Consider the following 27,856-nt stretch of genomic DNA (forward strand, 5'->3'; position numbering starts at 1 on the left):
GGTGTGAAAGAAAAAATAATGATTGATGCTTCTCATCTCTCTCTGTTCCTCTCTGTCTGGCTATCCTATCTATCCCTCTCTCTGACTCTCTGTCTCTCTGGAAAAAAAAACGAAAAAAAAAACTATAACCAATGAGAGTAGCTGGATGGACCCAGAACCCGCCTCTTCATTTTTTCCTTTTGATATAGACCCGCCTCAGGAAACGCTGGGCTAATTGCTGAAGGGCTGATTCAGTCAATAGTCCCGCCCGGATTTTTAGGCTTGCGCACGCGCAGTTTGCTAAAAACCCGGAAGCGGCTGTATTTCGGTCACGCGGGATCTGGGGATGGTCTTTCCTGTTTAAATATGGCGTTCTCCGTCCCCAGGCTTTCACGTGGGAAGATGGATAGTTGCTGAGGATGTGGAGAGCCTCGCTCTCGAGCCCCCAGCGGTGAGTACGGAGTCCTGGTGGGGTTCCACGTCAGCTTCCGGGGAAAATCTGAGGCCCCCACCCGTATCCCTACGTCGTCAGGAGTGGGACCCCCCTACCGCGCGGTTTCCTACCTAGGTCCCGATGGGGCAGTCCCCGCCCCCCCTTCTCGCGCTGCTTAAAGTCCGGGGAGACGGACGCTGGCGCTGGAGATGGACAGTGTGCGCTCCTCCCCCCACCAGGCCTCTCGGTCTGTGGAGCCGGGACTGCCCCCCCACAATGGCCTGGGGACCTGCGGACCCCCTCCTGCAACACCCCCCCCCCCAATTAATAAGAGGCCCCGGCCCAGGAGGCGCACATTCTCCATGGGGCGTGGATTCGGGGCGAGATCGCGGGGTCCCCAGAATAGCCCCCGCCCCGCGCTTGGAGGGCTTTGTGGGAGCAGCGACAGCGAAGGGGCCCCGGGGACGCGCAGAGCGGGGTTGGGAGGGGCCAGGGGACGGAGAGAGACACGGGAGGGGAGGAGAGGTCAGTGAGGGGCCATGACGAGCCAGCATCGTGGGGGTGCGAGGGGACGGGACTGGGACGGGGAGAGTGGCAGTAATCGAGGAAAGGAGCGTGAGGGGAAGAAAGGAGAGAAATCCCAAGGAGAGGGAGGGGCCTGCAGAGAAGGACGCAGGGAGGGGGGCTGGTGAGCAGATGTGGGAATGAAGAAAAAAATAAAAAAATTTTTTTTGGCCCTATGGATTTACCTGTTTTACTACACATCTCACATGTAATTCCTTTTAAAAATAACATATTTAGATAAATCTTAGTATGTTGACTATGTGCTTTCTTGCAGTAGTTATTAAATTTTAAAGAAGCATTCGTGATATCTCATAGCCACGGCGTATAATTCTTTTTTTTCCACTGTTAAATGAGAAGCAGGGAGGCAGAAAGACGCTACTGCATGCGTCCCCTCCGTGATCTACCTTGAAAGCCCACGGGGGTGGGGGGGCAATGCTCTGCCGTTGTTGAACTGTTTTAGTGTCTAGCTATTCTAGTGCCTGAGGTGAGGCCATGGAGACATCCTCAGTGCCTGGGGCCACTTTGGTCCAATAAAGTCATGGCTGCGGAAGGAGAAGAGAAAGACAAAGTGAAGGGAGAGGGGGAGGGTTGGAGAAGCAGATGGTTGCTTAGCCTGAGTTCCCTTACCAGGAATTGAACCCAGGACTTTCACACAACAAGCCAACAGTCTACTGCTGAGCCAAATGGCCAAGGCCATATCCAGAGCTTGTAATTCTTTGCCAAATATGAGTCAGCCTCAAATTTTAAATTTTTGATCCTAGAAGTCATTACATTAAAAAAGATTTTATATTGTTTTTGTTTTAAATATGATATATTGTGTCAAGTTTAAATTCTAAGCCCTTCATCCCTTCTAGTGTCTTTCATACATTGAAACAGCCATTGGTATTTAGTGAACTATATTAGGCTCTTTCATTGTGTACTTGGTAAGGATGTCTGATCTTAGCAGTAGCAGTCAGAGCCTTATGTCTTGAGTTCATCAGATGTTCCGCAGCTTTTATTTTCTTCATGTGATTTTTTGAAGTAGTGACTGAAAAAGTGAAACCACCCTCATAGTATCGAGAAGTGTGAGGTGTGCTGTGTCTGATCCCGGTCAGCCAGTGCTGCTGAAAACAACTCTGAGGGAGCAGTGCAGGCACCACAGGGACCTAGATAAAGATGCCATATCCTGGGCCCCACCTGCGAAACCACAACTTAGAGTGGAGCCCTCATCCCCAAGGGATCTGCATGCTTATTGAAGCTAAACCATTTCCCTCTGGGGTCCTATTAGATGGCTTGATTTTTAAGAATGGAGATCACCTGCACCATCCCCCTCAAACTCAGAGAGTTGCTCTGGGTAGAGCAGCATTGTTGTTTAGTTTAGTTATTTATTCAATTTAGAGACTAGCTAGGGCAAGAGAGAGAGATAAAGAGAGAAAGACAAATAGAGAAAGAGGAAGGAGGTGTAGGAAGCATCAACTCCCATATGTGTCTTGATCAGGCAAGCCCAGGGTTTTGAACCAGTGACCTCAATGTTCCAGGTCTACACTTTATCCACTGCGTCACCTCCGGTCAGGTAACGTTGTTTTTATGAGCTGCTCCATATGATTTTTGAGTGAGCCCAGGAATTTGCAGAAAAAATCCTGGATGCATTTGTTTTTTATACGAAAAATTTTATTAAAATTTATAAGTATCCTGACCAGGTGGTGTCTCAGTGGATAAAACATCAGGTTGGGATGCAGAGAACTCAAGTTCAAAACACTGAGGTCAGAGGCCTGAGCATAGGGTCACTGGCATGAGTCTGGGATCATAGACATGACCCCATTGTCGTTGACTTGAAGCCCAAGGTTGCTGAATTAAGGCAAGGATCACTGGCTTGAATAAGGGGTCACTTGTCTGCTGTAGTTTCCCCTTTCCCCATCAAGGCTCTTATGAGAAAGCAATCAGTGAACAGCCAAAGAGCCAAAATGAAGAATTGATGCTTTTTAACTCTCTTCCTTACTGTCTGACTGCACCTATCAGTCGGGGCACCCCTCTGTCACATCGAATGAAATAAGTCACAGAAGTAGAATTTGGCTCAGGCAACAGGTTTCAGAGGCAAAAGAGGAACCCTCAGAGCTTAGGAGAGAGACAGGCAAAGGTGAGTGGGGGGCACAGACATTCCCAGAGAGGAGTGCACCCGGGATGCATTAGTGAGAGTGGGGAGCAGGGATGGTCAGGGGAGGTGACAGGGTGTTGTGTTGGGTTTGGATGTTCAGGAGAGCAGCGCCCGTTCTCATTGCTGTGGGAACGTGTGGACGTCTGAGGGAGGACAGACAGGTGAAGACAGGAAAATAATACAGTGTGGTCTCCCTGCAGGAGCACTTGTGGCTGACTCCAGTGAGGAAGGACAGGAGAGTGTGGCCTTTTCAGCATTTCCAGGTCCTTTTGTCTGTGAGTGTGGTGGAAGTGGATAGAGGGGCTGTGTGGACACCTGTGGTAGCACATTCTCAAAATACAGACTTGACTTTCAACATATTGTCACCTGAGGAAACAAGCAAGAGCCTGAACAGGACAGAATGGCTGCTTCTCAGGTAAGCGATGTGTCCTGGGCAGAAGCTGTGTTTGCTTTTCCTCCTAACTTCAGTGGGTTTAGGACCCTCAACCTTTATTTCTGCACTTCTGATGTTCCTGCCTAGTGATGCTGTTTCCATTTACTTAATTTTGTTTTTTTGTATTTTCCTGAAGTTGGAAACGGGGAGGCAGTCAGACAGACTCCTGCATGCGCCTGACTGGGATCCACCCAGCACGCCCATTAGGAGGCAATGCTCTGCCCATCTGGGGCGTTGCTCTGTTGCAACCAGAGCCATTCTAGCGCCTGAGGCAGAGGCCACAGAGCCATCCTCAGTGCCTGGGCCAACTTTGCTCCAATGGAGCCTTGGCTGCGGGAAACGAAGAGAGACACCGAGAGGAGAAGCACATGGGCGCTTCTCCTGTGTGCCCTGTCCAGGAATCGAACCTGGCACTTCTGCACGCCAGGCAGACACTCTACCACTGTGACAACCGGACAGGCTCATTTACTTATTTTTAAAAAAAATTTTATTTATTGATTTTAGATAGTAGGTAGAAAGGTGGAGGCAGAGAAAGAGGGGGGAGAAGTAAAGGGCATCAACTTATAGTAGGGGCTTCCCTTATGTGCCTTGACTGGGTAAGCCCTGGGTTTCGAACCAGCAACCTCAGCATCCCAGGTTGACGATTTATCGACTGTGCCACCAGTCAAGCTTGTTTTCTTTTTCTCTTTCTCTTTTTTTAATATTTATTCCATTGATTTTAGAGAGAATGAGGGAGAAAAGCAACAGAGAGGCAAGAACATTGATCTGTTCCTGTATGTGCTCTGGTCAGGGATCAAAACAGCAACCTCAGCACTTCAGGACCGTGCTCTAACCTACTGAGCTATCAGACTCTTTTATTTGTCAGGGTCAGCGGCTTATATACTTCCCTCCTTTGTCCCAGAGCCTTCTGTGCCTTCTCTCCATGCAGGCTCCCAGAGGGTGTGAAAAATTCCCACCATGAATTAATCACTTTTTATTTAGATAATTTAACAGGGTGACATGATCAATAAGAATACATAGGTTTCGCCCTGGCTGGTTGGCTCAGCGGTAGAGCGTCGGCCTGGCGTGCGGGGGACCCGGGTTTGATTCCTGGCCAGGGCACATAGGAGAAGCGCCCATGTGCTTCTCCACCCCCCTCCCTCCTTCCTCTCTGTCTCTCTCTTCCCCTCCCACAGCCAAGGCTCCATTGGAGCAAAGATGGTCCAGGTGCTGAGGATGGCTCCTTGGCCTCTGCCCCAGGCGCTAGAGTGGCTCTGGTCGCGGCAGAGCGACGCCCCGGAGGGGCAGAGCATCACTCCCTGGTGGGCAGAGCATCGGCCCGTGGATCCCGGTTGGGTGCATGCGGATTCTGTCTGACTGTCTCTCCCCGTTTCCAGCTTCAGAAAAAAAAAAAAAAAAAAAGAGTACATAGGTTTCAGGAAAACACCATCTCAGCATTTGAATTATTGATTATGTTGTACTCCCATCACCCAGAGTTAAATTAATTCCTGTCACCTTATATTTGTCCTTCCTCTTTATTCCCTTCCCTGCACCCTCCCCTTATTATTCTCCCCCTCCTCCTCTCTTCTTGTTAACCACTTTTTTTATGTCCATGAGTCTCAGTTTTCCATTGCAACTATGTGAGTAAATATGTATTTCTTAGGATTGATATATGTGATTCAGTCAGCATAATGTTCTCAGGGTCCATCCATGTTGTTATAAGTGATGCTATATTATCAATTTTTTTTGTGTGTGACAGAGACAGAGAGTGGGACAGGTAGGGACAGACACACAGGCAGGGAGAGAGATGAGAAGCATCAGTTCTTCGTTGCAGCACCTTAGTTGTTCACTGTCTCCTTTCTCATATGTGCTTTGATGGGGAGGCTACCTCAGAGCGAGTGACCCCTTGCTCAAGCCAGGGAACTTGTGAAAAAGCTGGTGAGCCTTGCTCAAACCAGATGAGCCTGTGCTCAAGCCGGCAACCTCAGGTTTTTGAAGCTGGGACCTCCATGTCCCATTTCAGTGCTCTATCCACTGCGCCACCACCTGTTCAAACTGTGTATTATCATTTCTTATGGCTGAGTAGTATTCCATTGTACATCATCTGACCCTATCCTTTATTGAAGGACACTTTAGTTCAGGGGTCCCCAAACTACGGCCCACGGGCCGCATGCGGCCCCCTGAGGCCATTTATCCAGCCCCCGCCACACTTCCAGAAGGAGCACCTCTTTCATTGGTGGTTAGTGAGAGGAGCATAGTTCCCATTGAAATACTGGTCAGTTTGTTGATTTAAATTTACTTGTTCTTTATTTTAAATATTGTGTTTGTTCCTGTTTTGTTTTGTTTTTTACTTTAAAATAAGATATGTGCAGTGTGCATAGGGATTTGTTCATAGTTTTTTTTTACAGTCTGGCCCTCCAATGGTCTGAGGGACAGTGAACTGGCCCCCTGTGTAAAAAGTTTGGGGACTCCTGCTTTAGTTGATTCCATGCCTAGGCCACGGAGTGATTGACATGGGGCTGCATGTGTGTTTACGTATGAATGTGTCTGAGTTTTGGGGTAGATGCCCTGTAGAGGGATTGCTGGGTCATGGTAGTTCTGTTCTTAATGATTTGAAGCCCTTCCATACTGTCTACCACAGTGGCTGTACCAGTCTAAATTTCTACCAGTGAATGATGGTTCTTAGTTCTGCACAGCCCCTCCAGTACTTGTTATTACCTTTTTTTTTGTTTGTTTGTTTGTTTGTTTGTTTTCCTTTTTGTATTTTTCTGAAGCTGGAAATGGGAAGGCAGTCAGACAGACTCCCGCATGCAGCTGACCGGGATCCACCCAGCATGCCCACGGGGGGAGGGGTGGGGGGTGGGATGCTCCACCCATCTGGGGCGTCGCTCTGCCGCAACCAGAGCCATTCCAGCACCTGAGGCAGAGGCCACAGAGCCATCCATCCTCAGCGCCCGGGCCAACCTTGCTCCAGTGGAGCCTTGGCTGCGGGATGGGAAGAGAGAGACAGAGAGGCAGGAGAGGGGGAGGGGTGGAGAAGAAGATGGACGCTTCTCCTGTGTGCCCTGGTTGGGAATCGAACCCGGGACTCCTGCAGGTTACCTGTCTTTTTTACAGTAGCCAGTCTAACAGATATCAGGTCAAATGTCATTGTAGTTTTGATTTGCATTTCTCAACTAGCGAGTGAAGATGAGCATCTTTTCATATATTTGTTGGCCATTGATTTTTTTTTAAGAGGCGTGTATGTTCAGGTCCTCTCTTTTTTTTTTTTTTTTTTTTTTGTCAAATATGTTTGATAACCTTCCGAGAGTTTGAATTTTAGAAGGAGACTTTTTATTTTTATTTACAGAGACAGCGAGAGATTCAGAGAGAGGGATAGACAGGGACAGTCAGGAACCAAGAGAGATGAGGCGCATTAATCATCAGTGTTTCATTGCGACAGCTTAGTTGTTCATTGATTGCTTTCTCATATGTGCCTTGATATTGGGCCTTCAGCAGACCAAGTAACCCCTTGCCCGAGCCAGCGACCTTGGGTCCAAGCTGGTGAGCTTTGCTCAAACCAGATGAGTCTGTGCTAAAGCTGGCGACCTCGGGGTGTCGAACCTGGGTCCTCCGCATCCTAGTCCGACACTCCATCCACTGTGCCACCACCTGGTCAGGCTTTGTTTTTTAATTGGATTGTTTCCTTTTTTCTTTTTGAGCTTTTGAGGTATTTATTTATTTTGGATATTAACCCCTAATATGAGCTGTTTGCAAGAATCATCTCCCGTTTGAGTTCGTTATTTGTTTTGTTTTCAGTTTCTTCTGCTGTGTAGAAGCTTTTTAATTTGTTATAGTCTTATTTATTTTTGCCTTTACTTTCATTGTCATTGGCATCAAATACATAAATTGCTCTGTATGGTCAAGGTCTGTGACTTTAGTATTTATGTTTTCTTCTATATAATTTACTCTTTCAGCTCCTGTATTTAGGTCTTTGATTTATTTTGAATTACTTTATGTGTAGCAGACAAAAATGTTTCATTGTATTGCATGTGAGTTTTCAGTTTTCCCAGCAGCATTTATTGAAAAGGCTTCCTTTTCTCCATTGTTTGTTTTTGGCTTCTTAATGAAGATGATTTTTCCATATGTATATATATGTGGTTTTATTTCTGGGCTCATGATTCTTTTTATTGGTCTGTGAGTCTACTTTTCTACCCATACTATCTGTTTATCACAGCTTGGTAGTATAATTTGAAGTCAAGTAATGTGATAAAATACCTCTGGCTTCGTTCTTTTTTTTGTCAGGATTGCTTTTGTTATTTGCGTTTTTTTAAGGGTACATATGAACTTAGTGATTTTTTGGTTTATTTCTTTAAAAAATGATTTGGGATGTTGATGAGTATTGTATTGTTTGTTTATTGCTTTGGGTAATATGGCCATTTTAAGTATGTTGACCCTTCTAATCCATGAACATGAAACATTTTTCCATTTCATTGTGTCCTTTTTAATTTCCTTAATAATGCTTTTTAGTTTTTTGTATATAGATACCTTACATCTTTTATTAAGTTTATTCCAAAGAATTTTATTTTATTTTTTCCTGCTATTGTAAAGGGAATTTTTTTTTAGTTCATTTTCTTGAGTTTCTGTTGGCATATATGAAAGGAATACATTTTTAGATGTTGATTTTGTATCCTGTGACTTTACTGCATTTGTGTTTAATTTCTAATTTATTTTGGTTAAATCCTTGGGATTTTTCTTTTTTCTTTTTTTTTTTTTCAGTGAGAGGAGGTGAGGGTGAGACAGTCTCACATGCACTCAACAGGGATCCACCCAGCAAGACCACTAGGGGCGATGCTCTGCCATCTGGGGTCCTTACTTTGTTGCTCCTGGAGAAATTTTTAGCACCTGAGGTGGAGACCATGGAGCCATCCTCAGTGCTTAGTGCCAACACACTGCAATTGAGCCATGGCTGCAGGAGGCGAAGAGGCGCAACTGAGAGAGGGGGTATGGTGGAGAAGCAGATGGGCGCTTCTCCTGTGTGCCCTGAGAGGGAATTGAACTTAGGACTTCCATAGGCTGGGTAGATGCTCTACCACTGAGACAACTGGCCAGGGTGTTGGGTGTCCTATATACAGGATCATATCATCTGGAAAAATGATACAGTTCATTCTTTTCCGATATGAATGCCTTTTATTTCTTTTCCTTGCCTGATACTCTGACTGAAACTTCCAGCACTATGTTGAATATTAGTGAAGACACTGGCAGCCTTGATATGTTTCTAATTTTAGTGTAAAAGCTTTCAGTTTTTCTTCATTTGGTATGATATTAGCTGATAATTTGTCATATATGGCAGTTATTATGTTGAGGTACTTGTATTCCAATTTTATTGAGTGTTTTAAAGATATAAAGGGACGTTGTATCTTACCAAATGGCATTTCTGCATCTATTGATAGGATCGAATGATTTTTCTTCGTTTTGTTGATGTGTGTTATGTTAAACGACGTACGTATATTGAACCATCTTTGTGCACCTGGAATGAATTCCATTCAATAATGATGTATTATTTCTTTCATGTGTTGTTGTATTCTAATTGCTAGTATTTTGTTTAGGATTTTTTCATCAGTATTCATTAGAAATACTAGTCCATTGTTTTCTATTTATTTTTGTAGTAACCTTGCCAGGTTTTGGTAACATGATATTGTTGATCATATAAAATGTGTTAAGAAGTACTGCTTGTTCTCTTTGGAAGAGTTTGAGATTCACAGGAACTGAATCTTTGAATGTTAGGTAGAATTTGCTAGTATAGTCATCTGGTCTTGGACTTTTATTTTTAGGGAGGATTTGTTTTGGGGGCGGTGATGAAGACAGAGAGAGGGACAGACAGGGAGAGACATTCAGGAGGGAAGAGATATAAGAAGCATCAATTCCTTTTTGTGGCTTCTTAGTTGTTCATTGATTGCTTTCTCATGTGTGCCTTGACCAGGGAGCTACAAGAGACTGAGTGACCCCTTGCTCAAGCCATTGGCGTTGGGTTCAGGCTGGTAGCCATGCTCATTCCAGTTGACCCTGTGTTCAAGGCAACAGCCTCAGAGTTTTCAATCTGGGCTCTCGGCGTCCCAGTCCAGTGCTCTATCCACTGCGTCACCACCTGGTCAGGCCTTTTACTACGATTTTGGCAGCATCCCTTAAATTTTTATGACAAATTGTCCCTTTCTTTTGTGTGTGTGTGTGTGTGTGTGTGAGAGAGAGAGAGAGAGAAAGAGAGAGAGATAAGGAGAGAGCCAGAGAGGGACAGCTAGACAGGAAGGGAAGAGATGAGAAGCATCTCAATTCTTCCTTGCACCCCCTTAGTTGTTCATTGATTGCTTTCTCATATGTGCCTTGACTGGGAGGCTACAGCAGAGGGAGTGACCCCTTATTCAAGCTGACGACCTCGGTGTTTAGAATCTGGGTTCTGCACATCCCAGTCTGATGCTCTATCCACTGCGCCAGCACCAGGTCAGGGTGTATGTACTTTTTGATCTTTTCTTTTTTCTTTGACCCAGTCATTTTTTAGAAGTATAGTTTAATTTCCACATTTTTGTTGGTTTTTTAAATTTCTTTTGCAGTTGAATTCTCATTTCTCATTTTATAAAGAAAATTTTTTTTAGAGGAGGTAGAAATAGAGAAGGGGCCGAGGAGCAGAAAGCATCAGCTGCCTTATATGCCTTGACCAGGAAATCCTAGGTTTTGAACCAGTAAAATCAGTGTTTCAGGTAAATTCCTTATCCACTGTGCCACCTCAGGTCAGGCTGAATTCTGTTTTCAAGGCCTTATGGTCAGAGTATATGCTTGGTATAATTTCAATCTTGAATTTGTTGATGTTAGTTTGAGACCCAGCATATGGTTTATTCTTGAGAACGTTACATGCACACTGGAGAAGAACGTATAATCTGATATTTTGTAATGAAATATCCTATAAATGTTTATTATCTCCATTTGGTCCAGTGTGTCATTTGAGGTCAATATTTCTTTATTGATTTTCCATTTGGATGATTTATCTAAAGTTGTCAATTGTGTGTTGAAATCTCCAAGAATGTCTGTGTTTTTCTATGCATCTGCAGTATATTTAGATCAGTTAGTAGATGTCATATATATTTTGGTGTTTTCTGATTTGATGCACATAAAGAATTTTTATGTCTTTATACAGTGTCCCCTGTATCATTATGAAATGTCCATATATGTGTATGGTTACCTTTTTTGGCTTGAAGTCATCATTGTTAGATCTGAGTATGACTACACTTGTTTTTGGTTTGTTTCTTATGTATTTTTCTTAGGTGGTAAGTAAAAAGGCTGAGAGACAGACTCCTACATGCACATGAATGGGATTCACCTGGCAATTACACTATGGAATGATACTTTGCTCATCTCAGGCCATTGCTCCATTGTAACTGCATCCAGTTTAGCACCTGAGGTGAGGCCATGCAGCCATCCTCAGCGCCCAGGCCAACTTCATCTTTTGGAGCTTTTGCTGCGGGAGGGGAAGAGAGAGGTAGAAAGGAGGGAGATCGGTAGAAATGGAGAAGCAGATGGTCACTTTTCCTCTGTGTAGGTGTCTGTTTGGGTTGAGGTAACTTGGCATTGTGTTTGCTTGTTGCATTCAAGGCTCTAACTCTTTCCATGGGCTTGGAAAGTTCTCATCCATTATCGGTTTGAATAGGCTCTCCATCCCCTTGTCCCACTCTTCTTTTTCTGATATACCCATTCTTATATTGCTCATTCTTTCTGGGTTTTTTTTGTTTGTTTATTTTTGTTTGTTTGTTTTTTGTACAGAGAAAGAGAGAGACAGATAGGGAGAAATATACAGAAAGATGAGAAGCATTAATTCTATGTTGCAGCTCCTTAGTTGTTCATTGACTGCTTTCCCATATATGCTTTCATGGGGAGCTACAGCAGTGTGAGTGACTAACTCCTTTCTCAAGCCAGTGATTTTTGGGCTCAGCCTGTTAGTATGGTGTCATGTTTATGATCCCATCAATGCACACTCCAAGAAAAACCCATGCTTAAGCTGTTGACCAGAGGGTTTCAGTCCTGGGTCCTCTGCATCCCAGTCCAACTCTCTAGCCCATGCACCAATGCCTGGTCACACCTTATATTGGTCTTTCTGATGGAGGCAGTCAGTTCTTGTGGTGCTCTCATTTTTTATTATTTGCAAGTTTATATTCTCTTTTCTCTGTAGCATCTCTGGTTGCCTGTTTGTGATTTTTTTTTTTTTTTTTTGGTCTGGCCTGTTTTATTAGCTAAACTTGCTACTTCATTTTTTAGTTCATATATTCAGTTCTTCTCTGGTTCTCTTTGATAGTTTAAATCTCCTTAGTGAAGTACTGTTTTCTTCATTAATTTTTTTTTTTATTTTTTACATAGAGAGTGAGTCAGAGAGAGGAATAGATAGGGACAAGCAGACAGGAATGGAGAGTGATGAGAAACCTCAATCATCAGTTTTTTGTTGTGACACCTTAGTTCATTGATTGCTTTCTCATACGTACCTTGACCAGGGGTCCTCAAACTATGGCTCACGGGCTGCATGCGGCCCCCTGAAGGCATTTATCCAGCCCCTGCTGCACTTCCAGAAGGGGGGGAACCTTTTTCATTGGTGGTCAGTGAAAGGAGCACAGGATGCATCCACATCCTGTTATCCTGGATTACTGTATGTGATGGCGCCGCAAAGTACGGCATCGCTCACGTACAGTACTACTTCCAGTGACGCGGGACGCACGCTTCACAACTCTGGAAGCGTGTCATATCACTTGTTACAGCTAGCAGTGACAAATATGGAACCAGGCATTGACCATCTCATTAGCCAAAAGCAGGTCCATAGTTCCCATTGAAATACTGGTCAGTTTATTGATTTAAATTTACTTGTTCCTTATTTTCAATATTGTATTTGTTCCAATTTTGTTTTTTTACTTTCAAATAAGATATGTGCAGTGTGCATAGGGATTTGTTTATAGGTTTTTTTATAGTCCGGCCCTCGAATGGTCTGAGGGACAGTGAACTGGCCCCCTGTTTAAAAAGTTTGGGGACCCCTGGCCTTGACTGTGGGCCTTCAGCAGACTGAGTAACCCCTTGCTCGAGCCAGTGACCTTGGTTCCAAGCTGGTGAGCTTTTGCTCAAACCTGATGAATCCGTGCTCAAGCTGGTGACCTCAGGGTCTCGAACCTGGGTTCTCCGCATCCCAGTCTGATGCTCCATCCACTGCGCCACCACCTGGTCAGGCTTAAATTTTCATCTCAGTAAGTAAACTAGCAGTGTTTCTTCGCAACTTATTGAGGTTATTTTATAACTTCGGTTTTGAATTTTCTGTTTTTTATGTCCAAGGTTTTCATGTTGTTATCTCTTTATGGAGATATTTTACTCTTTCTTGTGTATCCATGGTATTTGATTTCTTCTGCCTTAATGGCATTTAGAGTGTTATTGTTAAGAACTCTAAGAAGAAACAATAACATATGAGAAATAAAAACAAAGGAAAGTCATAAATATAAAAATTTTATACATAATTAAAATGAAAATACAGAAAAGTAGGAAAAATACAAAAAGAAAAAAGTTACAAAAATTAAAGTTAAAGATAAGATTCAAATTAAAAAAGTTAAAGGAAAGTAAATAAAATGAGGAAAAGAAATAATAGAAATTTTTTTTTTTCAGATTTGTGAAGTTACTGTTTCTTTACAGTAGGTGTTGCAGTCCTGCAAGTTTTAGCTCTCAGATTTTAGGAAAGAACTCACTGCGACTTTCCTGTTAATGATGCAGGCCAGGCCGCAGACATTGGTGGGTGTGGCGTGTAGTGAGGGTTTTACGGCTTCATACCTATAAAGCTCTGGCTTTAAGGTTTTAGCAGTGGAGATTTCAGGTCTCTGGGAGCTCCTCCCCATGACTCAAAAACCAGAGGACCTAATGTGGAGTAGCTCTATTTCTCAGGGGAGTGACAGGCTCTGGAGAGCCACCTGTGGGATCTGCCCCTGCCACTCTTCCTACCCGTGAGGTGAGCGAGTTGGCATCTGGGAGGCTGGGGCGCTGCATTTTGTCTCGGAGCAGAGAGTGGCTGCAGGCAGAACACGGGATGTGTGGCTGAGACCCTGAGCCCAGCCCGACATCTCCCCCCTTAGTTCATCACCCCTTCCTCTGCCTCTCCGCCTCTTCGCCTCTCCCATTTGAAGGAGGCTCAGGGACTGTGGACTTGACTCTTCATTTCTTGGTAAACAAGACCCAGGCAGCATGGCCTTTCCTCCTTCCCACAGAGCAGAAGAGAGAAAGAAAGAAAATCTGGTCAGGCCAGTTTTTTTCCTCTTCAGAACAAATCGTGAGTGCGTTTTATCTTTCACTGCCTTTTCAACCACACACCTTCAGTCCATTCAGTGTGGGGATCTTTCAGGTGCCCTGTGAGCCCAGCTGGGATTACTGCACTGTGTTGTAATTGTTCAATTTGTTGAAATTTCAAAGGGAGAGATCAGAGGTACCTCTCATGCCGCCATGATTACTCTTTAATGACTTTCAAATACTAGAAATATTCCCTTTGTGAAGTCAACCTGGGAGGGCAACTGTGTCCAACATCCTTATGAGGATGGGTCAGAGGCTCGGGCATCAGTAAGAAGGGAAAGTAGGCTGTAGTTTCATGTGGCTACAGCGTCACCTCTGAGGGACAGGATTAAGGAAATGAACTTCTACGGGTCAGAATAACTGAGGAAGTTCTGACAGAGAAGATCAGCTAGAAGAGTCCTGCTCACTAGATTGCTGAGAAAGTCTTATTTTAAGAGAGTGTTAAAGAACAGATCGTGGAGGGTACATGTGGTTCTACATTTTTAAAATTAATATTTTTTTTACCATTTTCAGATAATTTTCTTATTCATATTGTATGTCTATAGTGTCACAGCAGGGCTCTCCACGGATGCGTATCAAAATTTTCAGAGGCCTGACCTGTGGTGGCGCAGTGGATAAAGCATTGAACTGGAACACTGAGGTCGCCAGTTGAAAACCCTGCACTTGTCTGGTCAAGCACATATGGGAGTTGATGCTTCCTGCTCCTCCCCCATTTCTGTCTCTCTCTCTCTTTCTCTCTTCTCTAAAATGAATAAATAAAAATAAATTATTTTCAAACAAATTAAGAGACAAAAAAATTCATTGCTTTAAATACTTTTCTATTATTGTGGATGGTTTTACTTGCTACTGTTTTTAATTAAAAATGAGTATCACCTGACCTAGTGGTGGCTCAGTGGATAGAGGGTTGGACTAGGACACAGAAGACCCAGGTGTCGGATCATAGACTTGACCCCATGGTCTCTTGCTTAAACACAGAGTTCTCTGGCTTGAAGCCCAAAGGTGCTGTCTTGCTCCAAGGTGTAAGCAAGGAGGTCACTAGATCTGCTCTAGTTCTCCACACCCTCATCAGCTCACATATGGCAAAGCAATCAATGAACAACTAAGGAGACGCAACTAAGAATTGATGTTTCTCATCTTTCTATTTTCCTGATTGTCCCTTTCCCTGTCTTTCTGTGTCACAAAAAAAGCATAAACTCTAGTATGTGCCTTAAATAGGAAAGTCCAGGATTTTGAACCGGCAACCTCAGTATTCCAGCTTGATGCTTTTTCCTCTGCACCACCACAGGTCAGGCTCTATCACTTTCAAATTGTACCTAGTTGTCCTGTTATGTCTGTGTGTATAACATGTTAATATTATTTGAGCTGTATATTCTTGCTTAGGAAGTCTTTTTTTATCAGTTATAGAAACATTTATAGATGTTTATGAAATTTCTTACGACCTTGGGCCAGTGTTTGTTTTTTGGTTTTTTTTTTATTTTATTGAAAAATTGTAGATTATTTTCAAAGTAAAATTCAAGGTCTACCCTTCACTGAATATTTGCTTCACAGAGGCGTCACACAGCAAACTAAGCTGTATCTTGTTCTAAGATTATTATGTATTGTAAATTTGTGGTTGCTATGCATCATATTCATTGAGAACAAAAAATTCCATTAATGGGCCCTGGCTGGTTGGCTCAGTGATAGAGTGTCGGCCCGGCGTGTGGAAGTCCCGGGTTCGATTACTGGCCAGGGCACACAGGAGAAGCGCCCATCTTCTTCTCCACCCTTCCCTCTCTCCTTCCTCTCTCTCTCTCCCTGTCCCACAGCCATGGCTCCACTGGAGCAAAGTTGGCCTGGGAGCTGAGGATGGCTTTATGGCCTCCACCTCGGGTGCTTAGAATGCCTCCAGTTGCAATGGAGCAACACACTACATGGGCTGAGCATCGCCCTCTGATGGGCATGCCTGGTGGATCCCAGTCAGGCGCATGAGGCAATTTGTCTGCCTGCCTCCCCACTTCTCACTTCAGAAAAGTACAATAAAGGAAAATAAAAAAAAATTAAAAAAGGTTTTAGCTCACAGTCATGTATGCATTTTCCCTTGTATTTTCTTTGTGCTATTCAGGAGTGTGGCACGTGGACTGGGGACATTGGTGTCACTGGTAAAATGAGAGCTTGTTAGAGGTGTGGAAACACAGGCCCCATCCCAGAACTCCTGAGTGAGAATCAGCATTTTTAGAAAACAGCAGTTCACTGTTGTCCACGTCAGAATTGAAGAAGTACTTACATTTCCAGCTCGTGACTTTTCCACCTGACAAATATACACAAGTGATCATGAGTGATACACATACAGCACTGACAAATCCACGACTGTGTTGATACCTTAATTCTATTGATAAATTTGAGAGATAGAGAGAGGGAAAAGACAAAGACTTGCTGTTTCACTTATTTATTAATTAATTGGTTGATATTTTGTATGCGCCTTGACCAGGAATTGAACGTGCCACATTGGAAATCAGGAGAATGGTCTATCCACCTCACATACCAGGTCACGGTGATGCCTTAATTTTAAAATTCACCCTTTTGGAAAGTCAAGTCTGTGTAGTGCGTTTATGGACATGTATAATCCTGGTTCCTCTGTGTTAGGAAATAAGTCAGAAAATATTACTGTGTGAAAGATTAAGGAAACAAAAGACAAAATATTTTATGGAAAGATTCTTGCTCTCTGACCAGGTAGTGGCACAGTAGTTAATTAAGGCACTGACCTGGGACACTGAGGATCCAGCTTCAAAGCTCTGGGTCACTGACTTAGACCCAGGCTCTCTGGATTGAGCATGGGGTTATAGACAGTACCCCCTGGATGCTGGCATGAGTCCAGAGGTTTCTGGCTTGAGCAACGGGTCACTGGCTTGGCTAGAGCCACCTGGTCAAGGCACATATTAGAAAGCAATGAACAACTAAAAGTCTCATAACTTAAGTTGATGTTTCTCAACTCAATCCAGTTTGTGTGACCCTCTTTCTCACACACACTCAGAAAATACATATATTTTTGGCTGAAAATGATCTTACTGGATTACTTTGTATTAGGACAAAACCAATTCTAACCCTGTTTTCATGTTGGATGCCATTATGAACTCAGACTGCAGACCTCTGTTAATGTTTCTTTTCTTCCAGAAACTATTGACATACAGGGATGTGGCTGTAGATTTCTCTCAGGAGGAGTGGGAAAGCCTGGACCCAGCTCAGCAGAAACTGTATGTGGATGTGATGTTGGAGAACTACTGGAACCTGGTCTCCCTGGGTGAGGATGATGTTCTTCTTGAGCTTATTCTGTCCCTGCAGCTTTTGTTTCCTTCACTGGGGGGAACATAACGTGGGAGCTTCTTCCGTGCAGGGTAATTTTATGGTTCTGCCATCCAGGAATAGATATGGGGGTTTGGTGGTGTAGAAACAAAGGCTTCATGATGCACATTGATTAGATCTCAGTTTGTGAAAACTTACATGATTCTAGAATGTTTAAGACGTTTTCAGAAAACAATGTTTTGGAAAGTTATTTTCTAGAAAATTGTAATACTGTACCATGTTCTCTCACGTGGGCTCAAAGTGAATTAGAAATTTGTGCTGTGAAAGAAAGTGAGAGTATCCTTGCACCCAGATAGGTGGGATGAGGAGGCAGATGACACAGGTGAGAGATCTAAAGGTCACGGAGGAAGCCAGACTTTACAGTGTGGTTGGGAAGCTGCTGCAGTGGAAAGAGCTGTGAGAGGCCCAGGTGTATTCTGGTTTCTGTCAGAGAGGGACAGCTTGTCTCTTAACACAGTCTGTGTTCTGGCATCCTCTGAGGAGTCTGATTTTGCCGTAGTGACCTCCATCATTACATTAGCAGTCAGGTCTAAGTCTTCCCCTTGGACTGAGAGCTGCCATGATGACTCCTTTTCAATGGATTTGGGCACCACAGAAGACGTTTTTACATTCCTGAGGAATTATGTTATGTTTTTTTCTCATTTCAAGTGTTTTGTTTGTTTTTGTGACAGACACATAGACAGCGACAGAGAGACACGAAGGAAGAGGGGAAAGAATTATCAGTTTTTGGTTGTTGCACCTTATATGGTCATTGGTTGCTTTCTTTTATGTGCCTTGATTGGGGGGCTACCGCAGAGAGAGTAATTTCTTGCTCACGCCAGCGACCATGGGGTCATTCATGTCCATGAACTTCTGAAGGTAGCAATCCCGTGCCCAAGCTGGTGATCCCACGCTCAAGCTGCAACCTTGGGGTGTTAAAAGTGGGTCCTCTGTGTCCCCATTTGACGTCTATTCACTTCGCCACTGCCTGATCAACTCAGATTTATCATTTCTAATCGTATGGACATTTCCTACAAGACCATATAGAGTGTAGACTCAGTGATTTCATCACAACACAAAGCATCTCCCCAATGTATGAAGATTTAATTCTGTTTCAATTCAAAATGTTCCTTTGCTTAGTATGAATCATTGTTACAAATTTCTGGTGTGGGCCCTAGCACTTTGTCTCAGTGGGAGAGCATCAGCTTGGCATGTACATGTCCTGGGATCAGTTCTACTTGGGCGTACAGGGTTAGTGACCATCTGCTTCTCCATTCTTCCCCTATCTCTTTCTTCTTTCTTTCACACTCTCTCTCTTTTTTCCTGAAGCCATATCTTGTTTGGTTCCAGTGTATTATCCCTGGGCACTGACGATGGCTGTGTGGTTTCTCTACCTCCAGCACTAAAAATAGCTCAGCTGGGACCTTGTCCCCAGATGGGTAAAACAACAGGCCCAGATGGGGTTTCATATGCATCAGATCGAGGTGCATGCATGGGTTTATCTTTCTTTAACTTGAAAATGAAGAAATATTTCCAGTCTGTATTTTTTAATTGTCTACATAAGAGTAATTTCATGTTTCTGTGTATCTCATAGAGTCCTTCAATACTTAATGTCATAGGAGACTTTAGTTTATTGCACAGCAGGTAGGAAAGTGTCCACTGTTACCTGCTTTCATCATCACTGTCATTCTGTAATTTTTTCTTGTGCAGTTCAGAGCTGCCTGGGATTGTGACTTTTTCTGTTTTCACTTATTGATGAAATTTTTGTCATATTTGTGCTTTTGGATTCACAAGCTCTGGTACAACATACAGAATTGTTCTCCTTTGGTAAGAAGTGTGATACAGCATTATTGGGTACTTTATATTTAAGAACTGCGTTGTTCCTTAATTCAAGTTTATTTTAGGCAAAAGCAGTGATTTTTTTTGTGTGCTTTCTTAGTATGTTTCCTTCTTGTGTGCTTAATCTGAAATGTTTAAAGACTAGAGTAGTCTGTCCATATTTCAGAACTTTGTAATCATTTTTTTATTTAGAAATGAAGGTTATTTTTTAGGTGGATTACAGCCTACACACGTAAGTGTAGTTGAAATACAGCAAACGAGAAAAACTTTTTCATGTCATTTAAATATCTTCATTACAATTATATGTGATATTATTTTTGAATGACTTGAATGCATTGTCTAAAAATTTTTTCTACTGTATAATGTCATGGTGCAAACGTTTTGTGGTTTGAGGGTACACTCAGTTATAAATTACAGCTAATATAGAAGGATTTTTGATCAGTGAAATGTTTATATAATTTTCAAAATTCTGCAGATTAATTTTCTGTTCTTTGTTTGCATTTTCTTTTTCACTCAGTATTAGTTTGATCTCCTTTCGGTTGTACATGATAATGGTTAAATCTTTATGTACTTTATAAAAACTAAAAGTATTCCTCGTGATATTTCGAGGACCCAGCATAGTTAACACAGTATTATTTACTATAGTCCCCATGGTGCACTTTACGTCCCACGACCGTCTGTAACTACCAGTGTGTTCTTCTGAAGTGTTTCAAATTTTAGTCCCAGTCTTTCATCTCCTCTGGCAGCCATCACTCTGTTCACTGTACCTGTGAGTGTCTTTCTGGTTGTTTATTCATTTATATTGTTCTTTAGATTACAAATATAACTGACATCGAATGGTACATGTGTTTCTGTGTCAACTTTATTTCCCTTACAGTGGACGGCAAACTGCGCCTCACGAGCCACATGCAGCTTGAGCCCCTTGAGTGTGGCTCTTCCACAAAATACCATGTTTTGGACGCTACCTCGATAAGAAATGTACCTACCTATATAGTTTAAGTTTAAAAAGTTTGGCTCTCAAAAGAAATTTTAATCGTTGTACTGTTATTTGGCTCTGTTGACTAATGAGTTTGCCGACCACTTCCTTAACATAGTACCTTCTATGTGTGTCCATATTTATGCAAATGCTAAAGATTCATTCTTTTTTATCATCATTTTATTTTATTTTATTTTAGTGGCGGAGACAGAGTCAGGGAGAGGGACAGATAGGGATAGACAGGAAGGGAGAGAGATGAGAAACATCAATTTTTTGTTGCGGTTTCTTAGTTGTTTTTGGATTGGTTTCTCATATGTGCCTTGATAAGGGGGCTACAGCTGATCGAGTGTCCCCTTGCTCAAGGCAGCAACCTTGGGCTCATGGTGGTGAGCCTTGCTCAAACCAGATGAGCCCACGTTCAAGCTGGCAACCTTAGGGTCTCAAACCTGGGTCCTACACATCCCAGTCTGATACTGTATCCACTGCGCCACTGCCTGGTCAGGCTCATTGTTTTATTTCTTAACATTTATATTCACATTCTTGATATATTTTTTTATTTTACAATGACCCTGATCCTTTTTCCATTTTAAGATGACCCTCTCTCTTTTTTTACTGAGAGTGAGAGTGATCAAGCGAGACAGGTAAAAGGCTTCAACTCATATTTGAGTCATTTTAGTTAGTTGTTCAGTGCCTACTTCTTATATTTGCCTTGACTGAGGGTCTTCAGCTGAGGCAGTGATGCCTTGCTGAAGCTGGCAAGCTTACAATCAAGCTTGTAAGCATACAATTATGACAATCCCATGCTTCAACTGGTGACCTTGATATTATAGTTCTTTCTCTGTCTTCTATTTTTTTGTGTGGGAGAGAGAAGGACAATCAGAGAGTCCAAAGAAAAGCATTAACTTCATAGTTGGGGCATGTTAGTTGTTCATTGATTACTTTCTTATATGGGCCTTGATGGGGAGCTCCACCTAAGCCATTCACTCTTTACTCAAGCCAGTGACCTTGAGTTTCTGGCCAGTGACAATGTGTTCATATCTATGCCAGTGACATACTGGACATCGATATTCCTACGTCAGTGGCCCCACTATTCATCTGGTTTGCCCACACTTTAGCCAGTAACCTTGGGGTTTTGGACCTGGTTCCTCAACATCTCAGCTGACAATTAATTGTGCCACCACCTGGTCAGGCCGAGTGTCCTTGCTCTTAAACTTTGGAGTTTGCACTCAGGACAAATGTCATGCTCAGGACAGAGACCTCAGGGATTGAGACCTGGTACTTCAGTGTCCTAGGTTGAAAATTTATTTACTGGTCCACCAAGCATGCTGTTTCTGTTTTTGATATCTGTCCTCAGTACTGCAGTCTCTGTGCTTGAACAATTACTTTTTAAAAAATTGCCTTTACAGTACATTCACCATGTACTGCCTTTCTCTTCACACTGTGTCATGGAAAACAGAATGATCTTTCAGGAAGCAGTGAAGCAACCAGTTCATTGAACATACATTACTGTCATTTCTGTTTCATAAGAAGTAACTGATAATTAAAAATGTTCTTTTCCTATTGCCCGTGTGTGCTTCAGTGTTTCCGCAGATATTGTCGGTAATAAATGTTTTTATTCCTGTCTGTTGTGACTCTTTGTATTTTTACCTTTCTTGGTTTTGCCTTGAATTCTTAACCTGCCTTTTGTGTACTTAAAATGTAATTTTGTCAATACTTGCTGGTATATCCATTTACCTTGTGTCATAATTGTCATGTTTTGTATCTTTCTTCTATGCCATCTGAAGACAACCAGACCTTGTTACAAAATCCAGGAAATGAAGATTTCTTCTCTAAAACAATACTGGTAAGATATGGAAGGTGTGATTTTGATGATGTGAACCTAATGAAAGCCTCAGAAATTTAAGAAGAGTGCTGAGAATAAAGGATATTAATGTGGACAGAACTAACCTGCCACAATTTTTTTGTTGTTGTTATTTATATATTAAAAGAGAAATGGGAGGAGAGAGGGAGACATTGACAGAAAAATTGATTTTTTTTGTGTGTTTTTTTTTCTGAAGCTGGAAACGGGGAGGCAGTCAGACAGACTCCCACATGTGCCCAACCGGGATCCACCCGGCACGCCCACCAGGGGGCGATGCTCTGCCCATCCGGGGCGTCTCTCTGTCACGACCAGAGCCACTCTAGCACCTGGGGCAGAGGCCAAGGAGCCATCCCCAGCGCCCGGGCCATCTTTTGCTCCAGTGGAGCCTTGGCTGCGGGAGGGGAAGACAGAGACAGAGAGGAAGGAGAGGGGGAGGGGTGCAGAAGCAGATGGGCGCCTCTCCTATGTGCCCTGGCCGGGAATCGAAGCCAGGACTCCTGCATGCCAGGCCGACGCTCTACCACTGAGCCAACTGGCCAGGGCCAAAAATTGATATTTTCCTGTATGTGGCTTGACCAGAGACTGAGCCTGATACCTTTGCATACTGGGATGAGAGTGAAACCAATGGAGGGTATTGACCACAGTGGGACCATTATTATTATTATTATTATTGATGTTTTTCCAAAGTGAGAAGTGGGGAGAGGGAGAAAGACAGACTGCTGCATGTGCCCAACCAGGAATCACCCGGCATGCCTACCAGGGGCTTATGCATGGCTCCTCTGGGGCATTCCTCCACTGTAATAAGAGTCATTCTAGCGCCTGAGGCAGAAGCCATTGAGCCATTCTTAAATCCCGGGCCAGCTTTGCTCTAGTGGAGTCTTGACTGCAGGAGAGAAAGAAATAGAGAGAAAGGATAGGGGAAAGGATAGAGAAGCATATGGCCCCTTCTCCTCTGTGCCCTGGCCGAGGATCAAATTCTGGACTTCCACATGCCGAGCCCATGCTTTATGGTTGAGCCAACCCGCCAGGGCCATTATTATTATTAATTATTTAAGTGTTTATTCCACTCTGGCCTGTTAAGCTCTCAGTTTGTTAAAAGCGTCATACTGAAACAAGGTTGTGGATGTAATCGCTTCTAGGGACACATAGGAGAAGCTGCCAATGAATGGACAGCAGGGTTGGGCAACAAATGATTACTTCCCTTCTTGTTTCTCTTTCTCTCCCTTCATCTCTGACTCTCTGAATATAAAAAAAAACTCAGTTCTGCCTGGATAGGTCAGTTAGTTGATGAGTTGTCCTGGAGCATGGAAACTGCTGGTCTGATTCCCCAGTGGGGGCTCATATAAGAGGAAATCAATGTTTTGTCTCTTTCTCCCTGCCTTTCTCAAAAAAGCAAAAAAGCTGTTGCATCGACTATATCAAAAGAAAGGAACAGAAAAAGGTTAGAGAGACAGGAACGTACATATTTTTTTTATGTGCCCTGGCTGGGAATCAAACCTGCTACCTCTGTGCTTCAGGATGATGCTTCAACCAATTGACCTATTTGGCTGTGACAGGACTATTATTTCTGGTTAAGTCTATGTTGTCAATAGTTCAAAATATTCCACATTAGTGAAGCTTCCTCTTTAAGTCAGCTACATTGCCTATCAGTTAGTTTATAAAAGGGCAGATTGGCTCCGGCCGGTTTCCTCCGTGGTAGAGTTGCCAAGAGTATGGATGTCCCAGGTTTGATTCCGGGTCAGGACTTACAAGAAAACCAACCTTTTGCTTATTTACCCATCCCCCTCTTGCTTCTCTTTCTCTCTCTTCCAAAATCACAGCCATGGCTGTATTGCTTTAGTGAGTTGTCCTCGAGCACTGAGGATGGCTATGTGGTTTATTCTCCAGGCACTAAAATAATTCCATCGCTGACCAATGGAGCAACATCCCCATTGCCCCCTGCAGGTCAGTTCTGGTCAGGGTGCATGTGGGACTGTCTCTCTGACTCGTATACTCCCACTAAAAAAAAATAATTAAAAACTGATGATAAAAAGTATTCTTTACTACTACATATTTTTGGAAAGGAAATCAGGAAAAGCTATTAACTTATGTAATCTTTAGAGAAAATAATCATTGGATTTGTTTTCAAATGTTTTCCATTTCAATGTCTATAATATTCATTAACTTTGGAGAAAATTTTGTACAGCCAACATGGTTTAATATAGGTATCACAGTGTAGATATTTGAGAATAAGTGTAAATATTAAAATGAAATTATACCTTTCACTAAAAGCATACCTATCTTTGATGATTACCAGAGTACACATAATGAAGACAGATGTTACCATTGCAATGAACATGGGAAAAGCTTTCAAAAAGAATCAGTTCGTAATCAAAATGAGAAGACTTTATTTCCAGAGAACCATTATGAACAAGGAAGAGTGTCTGACCAGATGTCGTGTTCTAATAATCATCAGGTTCTTCATAATCTGGAGAAGACAAATGAACAAACTAAATGTGTTGAATCTTTCAAGCAATCTTCAAATCATAATGACAATGAGAATATTCATACTAAAAATGAAGCTTACAATTATAATTCATGTAAGAGTGCTTTCAGTTTAATTTCCCATGTAAATACACTTAAGAAAGTCCATACTGAAGAAACACTTTATAAATGTAAAGAACGTGATAAAACACTTAATTGGAATGCATATCTTACTTTATATGAGAGATATATTGACGCCGAAGTGAGAATTTACAAATGCAGAGAATGTGGAAAAACCTTTGTACGATCCTCAGCTCTTACCTATCATCAGAAAATTCATACCAAACAGAGGTCTCACCAATGTTTAGAATGTGGCAAAACCTTTCTCCGGAAATCACACCTTACTGTACATCAAAGAATTCACACGGGAGAGAAACCGTACAATTGCAGACAATGTGGAAAAGCATTTAAGGATACCTGTACTCTTACTGTACATCAGAGAATTCATACAGGAGTAAAACCATACAAATGTAGACAATGTGGCAAAGGCTTTTACCAATCCTCAGCTCTTACTGTGCATATAAGAACTCATACAGGAGAGAAACCTTACAAATGTAGAGAATGTGGCAAAGCCTTTGCAATATCCTCAGCTCTTACCTACCATCTGAAAATTCATACCGGAGAGAGGTCTCACCAATGTTTAGAGTGTGGCAAAACCTTTACTCGTAAATCAAGCCTTATTCAACATCAAAGAATTCACACAGGAGAGAGACCATACAATTGCATACAATGTGGAAAAGCATTTAATGATAACTCTGCTCTTACTGTACATCAGAGAATTCATACAGGAGCAAAACCATACAAATGTAGACAATGTGGCAAAGCCTTTCGCAATTCCTCAGCTGTTACTGTGCATGAAAGAACTCACACAAGAGAGAAACCATACAAATGTGGAGAATATGGCAAAGCCTTTATACGATCCTCAATTCTTTCTGACCATCAGACAGTTCATACTGGAGAGAGGTCTCATAAATGTTTAGAATGTGGCAAAACCTTTATCCGGAAATCACACCTTATTGTACATCAAAGAATTCACACAGGTGAAAAACCATACAATTGCAGACAATGTGGAAAAGCCTTTAGAGATAACTCTATTCTTACTGTACATCAAAGAATTCACACAGGAGTGAGACCATACAAATGTAGACTTTGTGGCAAAGCCTTTTACCTATCCTCAGCTCTTACTGTGCATGAAAGAACTCACACAGGAGAGAAACCTTACAAATGTAGAGAATGTGGCAAAGGCTTTATACAATCCTCAAATCTTACTGACCATCAGAAAATTCATACTGGAGAGAGGTCTCACCAATGTTTAGAATGTGGCAAAACCTTTAGTCGTAAATCAAACCTTACACAACATCAAAAAATTCACACAGGAGAGAGACCATACAATAGCATACAATGTGGAAAAGCATCTAATGATACCTCTACTCTTACTGTACATCAGAGTATTCATACAGTAGTAAAACCACACAAATGTAGAGAATGTGGCGAAGCCTTTAGTTATTTCTCAGATCTTACTATACATCAAAGAATTCACACAGGAGAGAAACCATACAAATGTGAAGAATGTGGCAAAGCCTTTATACCATCCTCAACTGTTACTGACCATCAGACAGTTCATACTGGAGAGAGGTCTCACAGATGTTTAGAATGTGGCAAAACGTTTATCCAGAAATTACACCTTACTGTACGTAAAAGAATTCACAGAGGGGAAAAACCACATAAATGTAGAGAATGTGGCAAAGCCTTTAATTATTTCTCTGATCTTACTATACATCAAAGAACTCACACAGGAGAGAAACCATACAAATGTAGAGAATGTGACAAAGCCTTTAGCCGTTCCTCAGTTCTTAATAGACATCAAAGAACTCACACAGGAGAGAAACCATACAAATGTAAAGTATGTAGCAAAGCCTTTAGCCAATCCTCAACTCTTACCTACCATCAGGAAATTCATACTGGAGAGAGGTCTCACCAATGTTTAGAATGTGGCAAGACCTTTATTCATAAATCAAACCTTACTCAACATCAAAAAGTTCATAGAGGAGAGAGACTATAGAATTGCAGACAATGAGGAAAAGCATTTAATGATACTTCTCTTATTGTACATTGAAGAATTCATACTGGAGTAAAATCATACAAATGAAGATAATGTGGCAAAGCCTTTAGACAGTTCTCTGCTCTTACTGTGCATCAAAGAACTCACACAGGAGAGAAACCATACAAATGTAGAGAATGCAGCAAAGCCTTTAGCTGCTCCACAGCTTTTTCTAAACATCAAAGAATGCACACAGGAGAGAAACCTTAGAAAAGTACAGAATGTGGCAAAGCTTTTCGTGATTTCTCAGCTCTTAGTATGCATCAAAAAAATATAAGAAAAAAACCATACAACTGTAGAGAATGTGGCAAATACTTTAGTCGTTCCTCAACTATTACCATTAGAAAATTCATACCGGACATAGATCTCACCAATGTTTAGAATGTGACAAAACCTTTTTTCGTAAATCAAACATTACTCAACATCAAAGAATTCACACAGGAGAGAGACCATACAATTGCAGGCAATGTGTCAAGGATTTAACTATTCCTCAGCTCTTGCTAAGCATTGAAAAACTTACGAAGGAAAGAAACAATACAAATGTGAAGAATGTGGAAATGCTTTCAACCATGCCTTGCCTCTTGCTAACTTCGCAAAATTTATGCTGAAGAAAAGTCTCATAAATGTTTAGAGTGTGGCAAAACCTTAACCCAGATGTTACACTTTTTTGTACATCAAAGAAATTACACCAGAGAGAAAGTATACAAAATGCAGACAATGTGGCAATGCCTTTTGAAATTCATCAGCTCTAAATAATCATCAGAAAATTTATACTGGAGAGAGGTCTTGTTGGGCAAATAAGTTTGTAAAATCTGTATTTTCTGGTTTTGCTCACTTTTATTGTTAAAAATGGCACTGGTCACGTGAATGGCCATCACCCAGGTGATACAGCTAATTATCTTTATGCTTGGGAAGGGGCTTAGTTATGCTAATGTGTGTTGGAGGAGGGATTGTCACGCCAAAAATTTTAAACAGGATCTAGGAGGCGCTTTTAGAGGAGACTATGTTGTTGCAGGGCAGACTGGTCACATGGAGGTTGGAGAGATGGAGGCCTGCTGATGGGGATTAGGAGGGAGGGGCTTTGTAAGCTCCACTGAACTGGTGATGGCCTTTGTTTCTAGAAAAAATCGGATGTGTTGGTAGCTTTTTGAGCACTGAAAGAGTGGCTTTTGTTTTCCGTGTGCTTGTTTTTACTCACCAGAGTGTGAGGCTAGAAATAAAGAAAATGGCCTACCAGTTCTTGGCTCCGTTGTTTCATTACAGTCTATCTGGAATCTAATGTGAACCTGCACGGGCCTGGTGGTGGCTTTGAAGCCCACAACCACTGGACTTACAGGTCTCATGTTTAGAATGTGGTAAAACCTTTAGGTGAAAGTCACAGTTA

At 42.3% G+C, this 27,856-nt stretch overlaps 1 protein-coding gene across 6 annotated transcripts; it reads left to right on the forward strand.

The window, feature by feature from the left end:
* The first annotated feature begins 296 nt into the window (after positions 1-296).
* Positions 297-27,708, forward strand: LOC136399329 (zinc finger protein 91-like). 6 transcript variants are annotated; one of them, XM_066374380.1, is made up of 5 exons: positions 297-430; positions 3,311-3,525; positions 17,005-17,131; positions 21,772-21,830; positions 24,145-27,708. In XM_066374380.1, the coding sequence occupies exons 2-5, from the start codon at positions 3,511-3,513 to the stop codon at positions 26,431-26,433; spliced, it is 2,490 nt and encodes an 829-aa protein (XP_066230477.1). In that variant the 5' UTR covers positions 297-430; positions 3,311-3,510; the 3' UTR covers positions 26,434-27,708. The 6 variants fall into 6 exon arrangements, with proteins under 6 accessions (XP_066230477.1, XP_066230479.1, XP_066230483.1 ...); XM_066374382.1 differs by lacking the exon at positions 17,005-17,131 and having other exon boundaries at positions 24,120-27,708; XM_066374386.1 differs by lacking the exon at positions 17,005-17,131.
* Positions 27,709-27,856: the final 148 nt, after the last annotated feature.

Source organism: Saccopteryx leptura, chromosome 3 (assembly GCF_036850995.1).
Source record: "Saccopteryx leptura isolate mSacLep1 chromosome 3, mSacLep1_pri_phased_curated, whole genome shotgun sequence".
Lineage (NCBI taxonomy): Eukaryota > Metazoa > Chordata > Mammalia > Chiroptera > Emballonuridae > Saccopteryx > Saccopteryx leptura.

What these genes read in the sequence shown, in the direction of transcription:
- LOC136399329 (XM_066374380.1), top strand. An exon ending in CTGGAACCTGGTCTCCCTGG is followed by an intron (nt 17,132 to 21,771) that starts GTGAGGATGATG and finishes TGCCATCTGAAG; the next exon opens with ACAACCAGACCTTGTTACAA. An exon ending in TCTTCTCTAAAACAATACTG is followed by an intron (nt 21,831 to 24,144) that starts GTAAGATATGGA and finishes GATGATTACCAG; the next exon opens with AGTACACATAATGAAGACAG.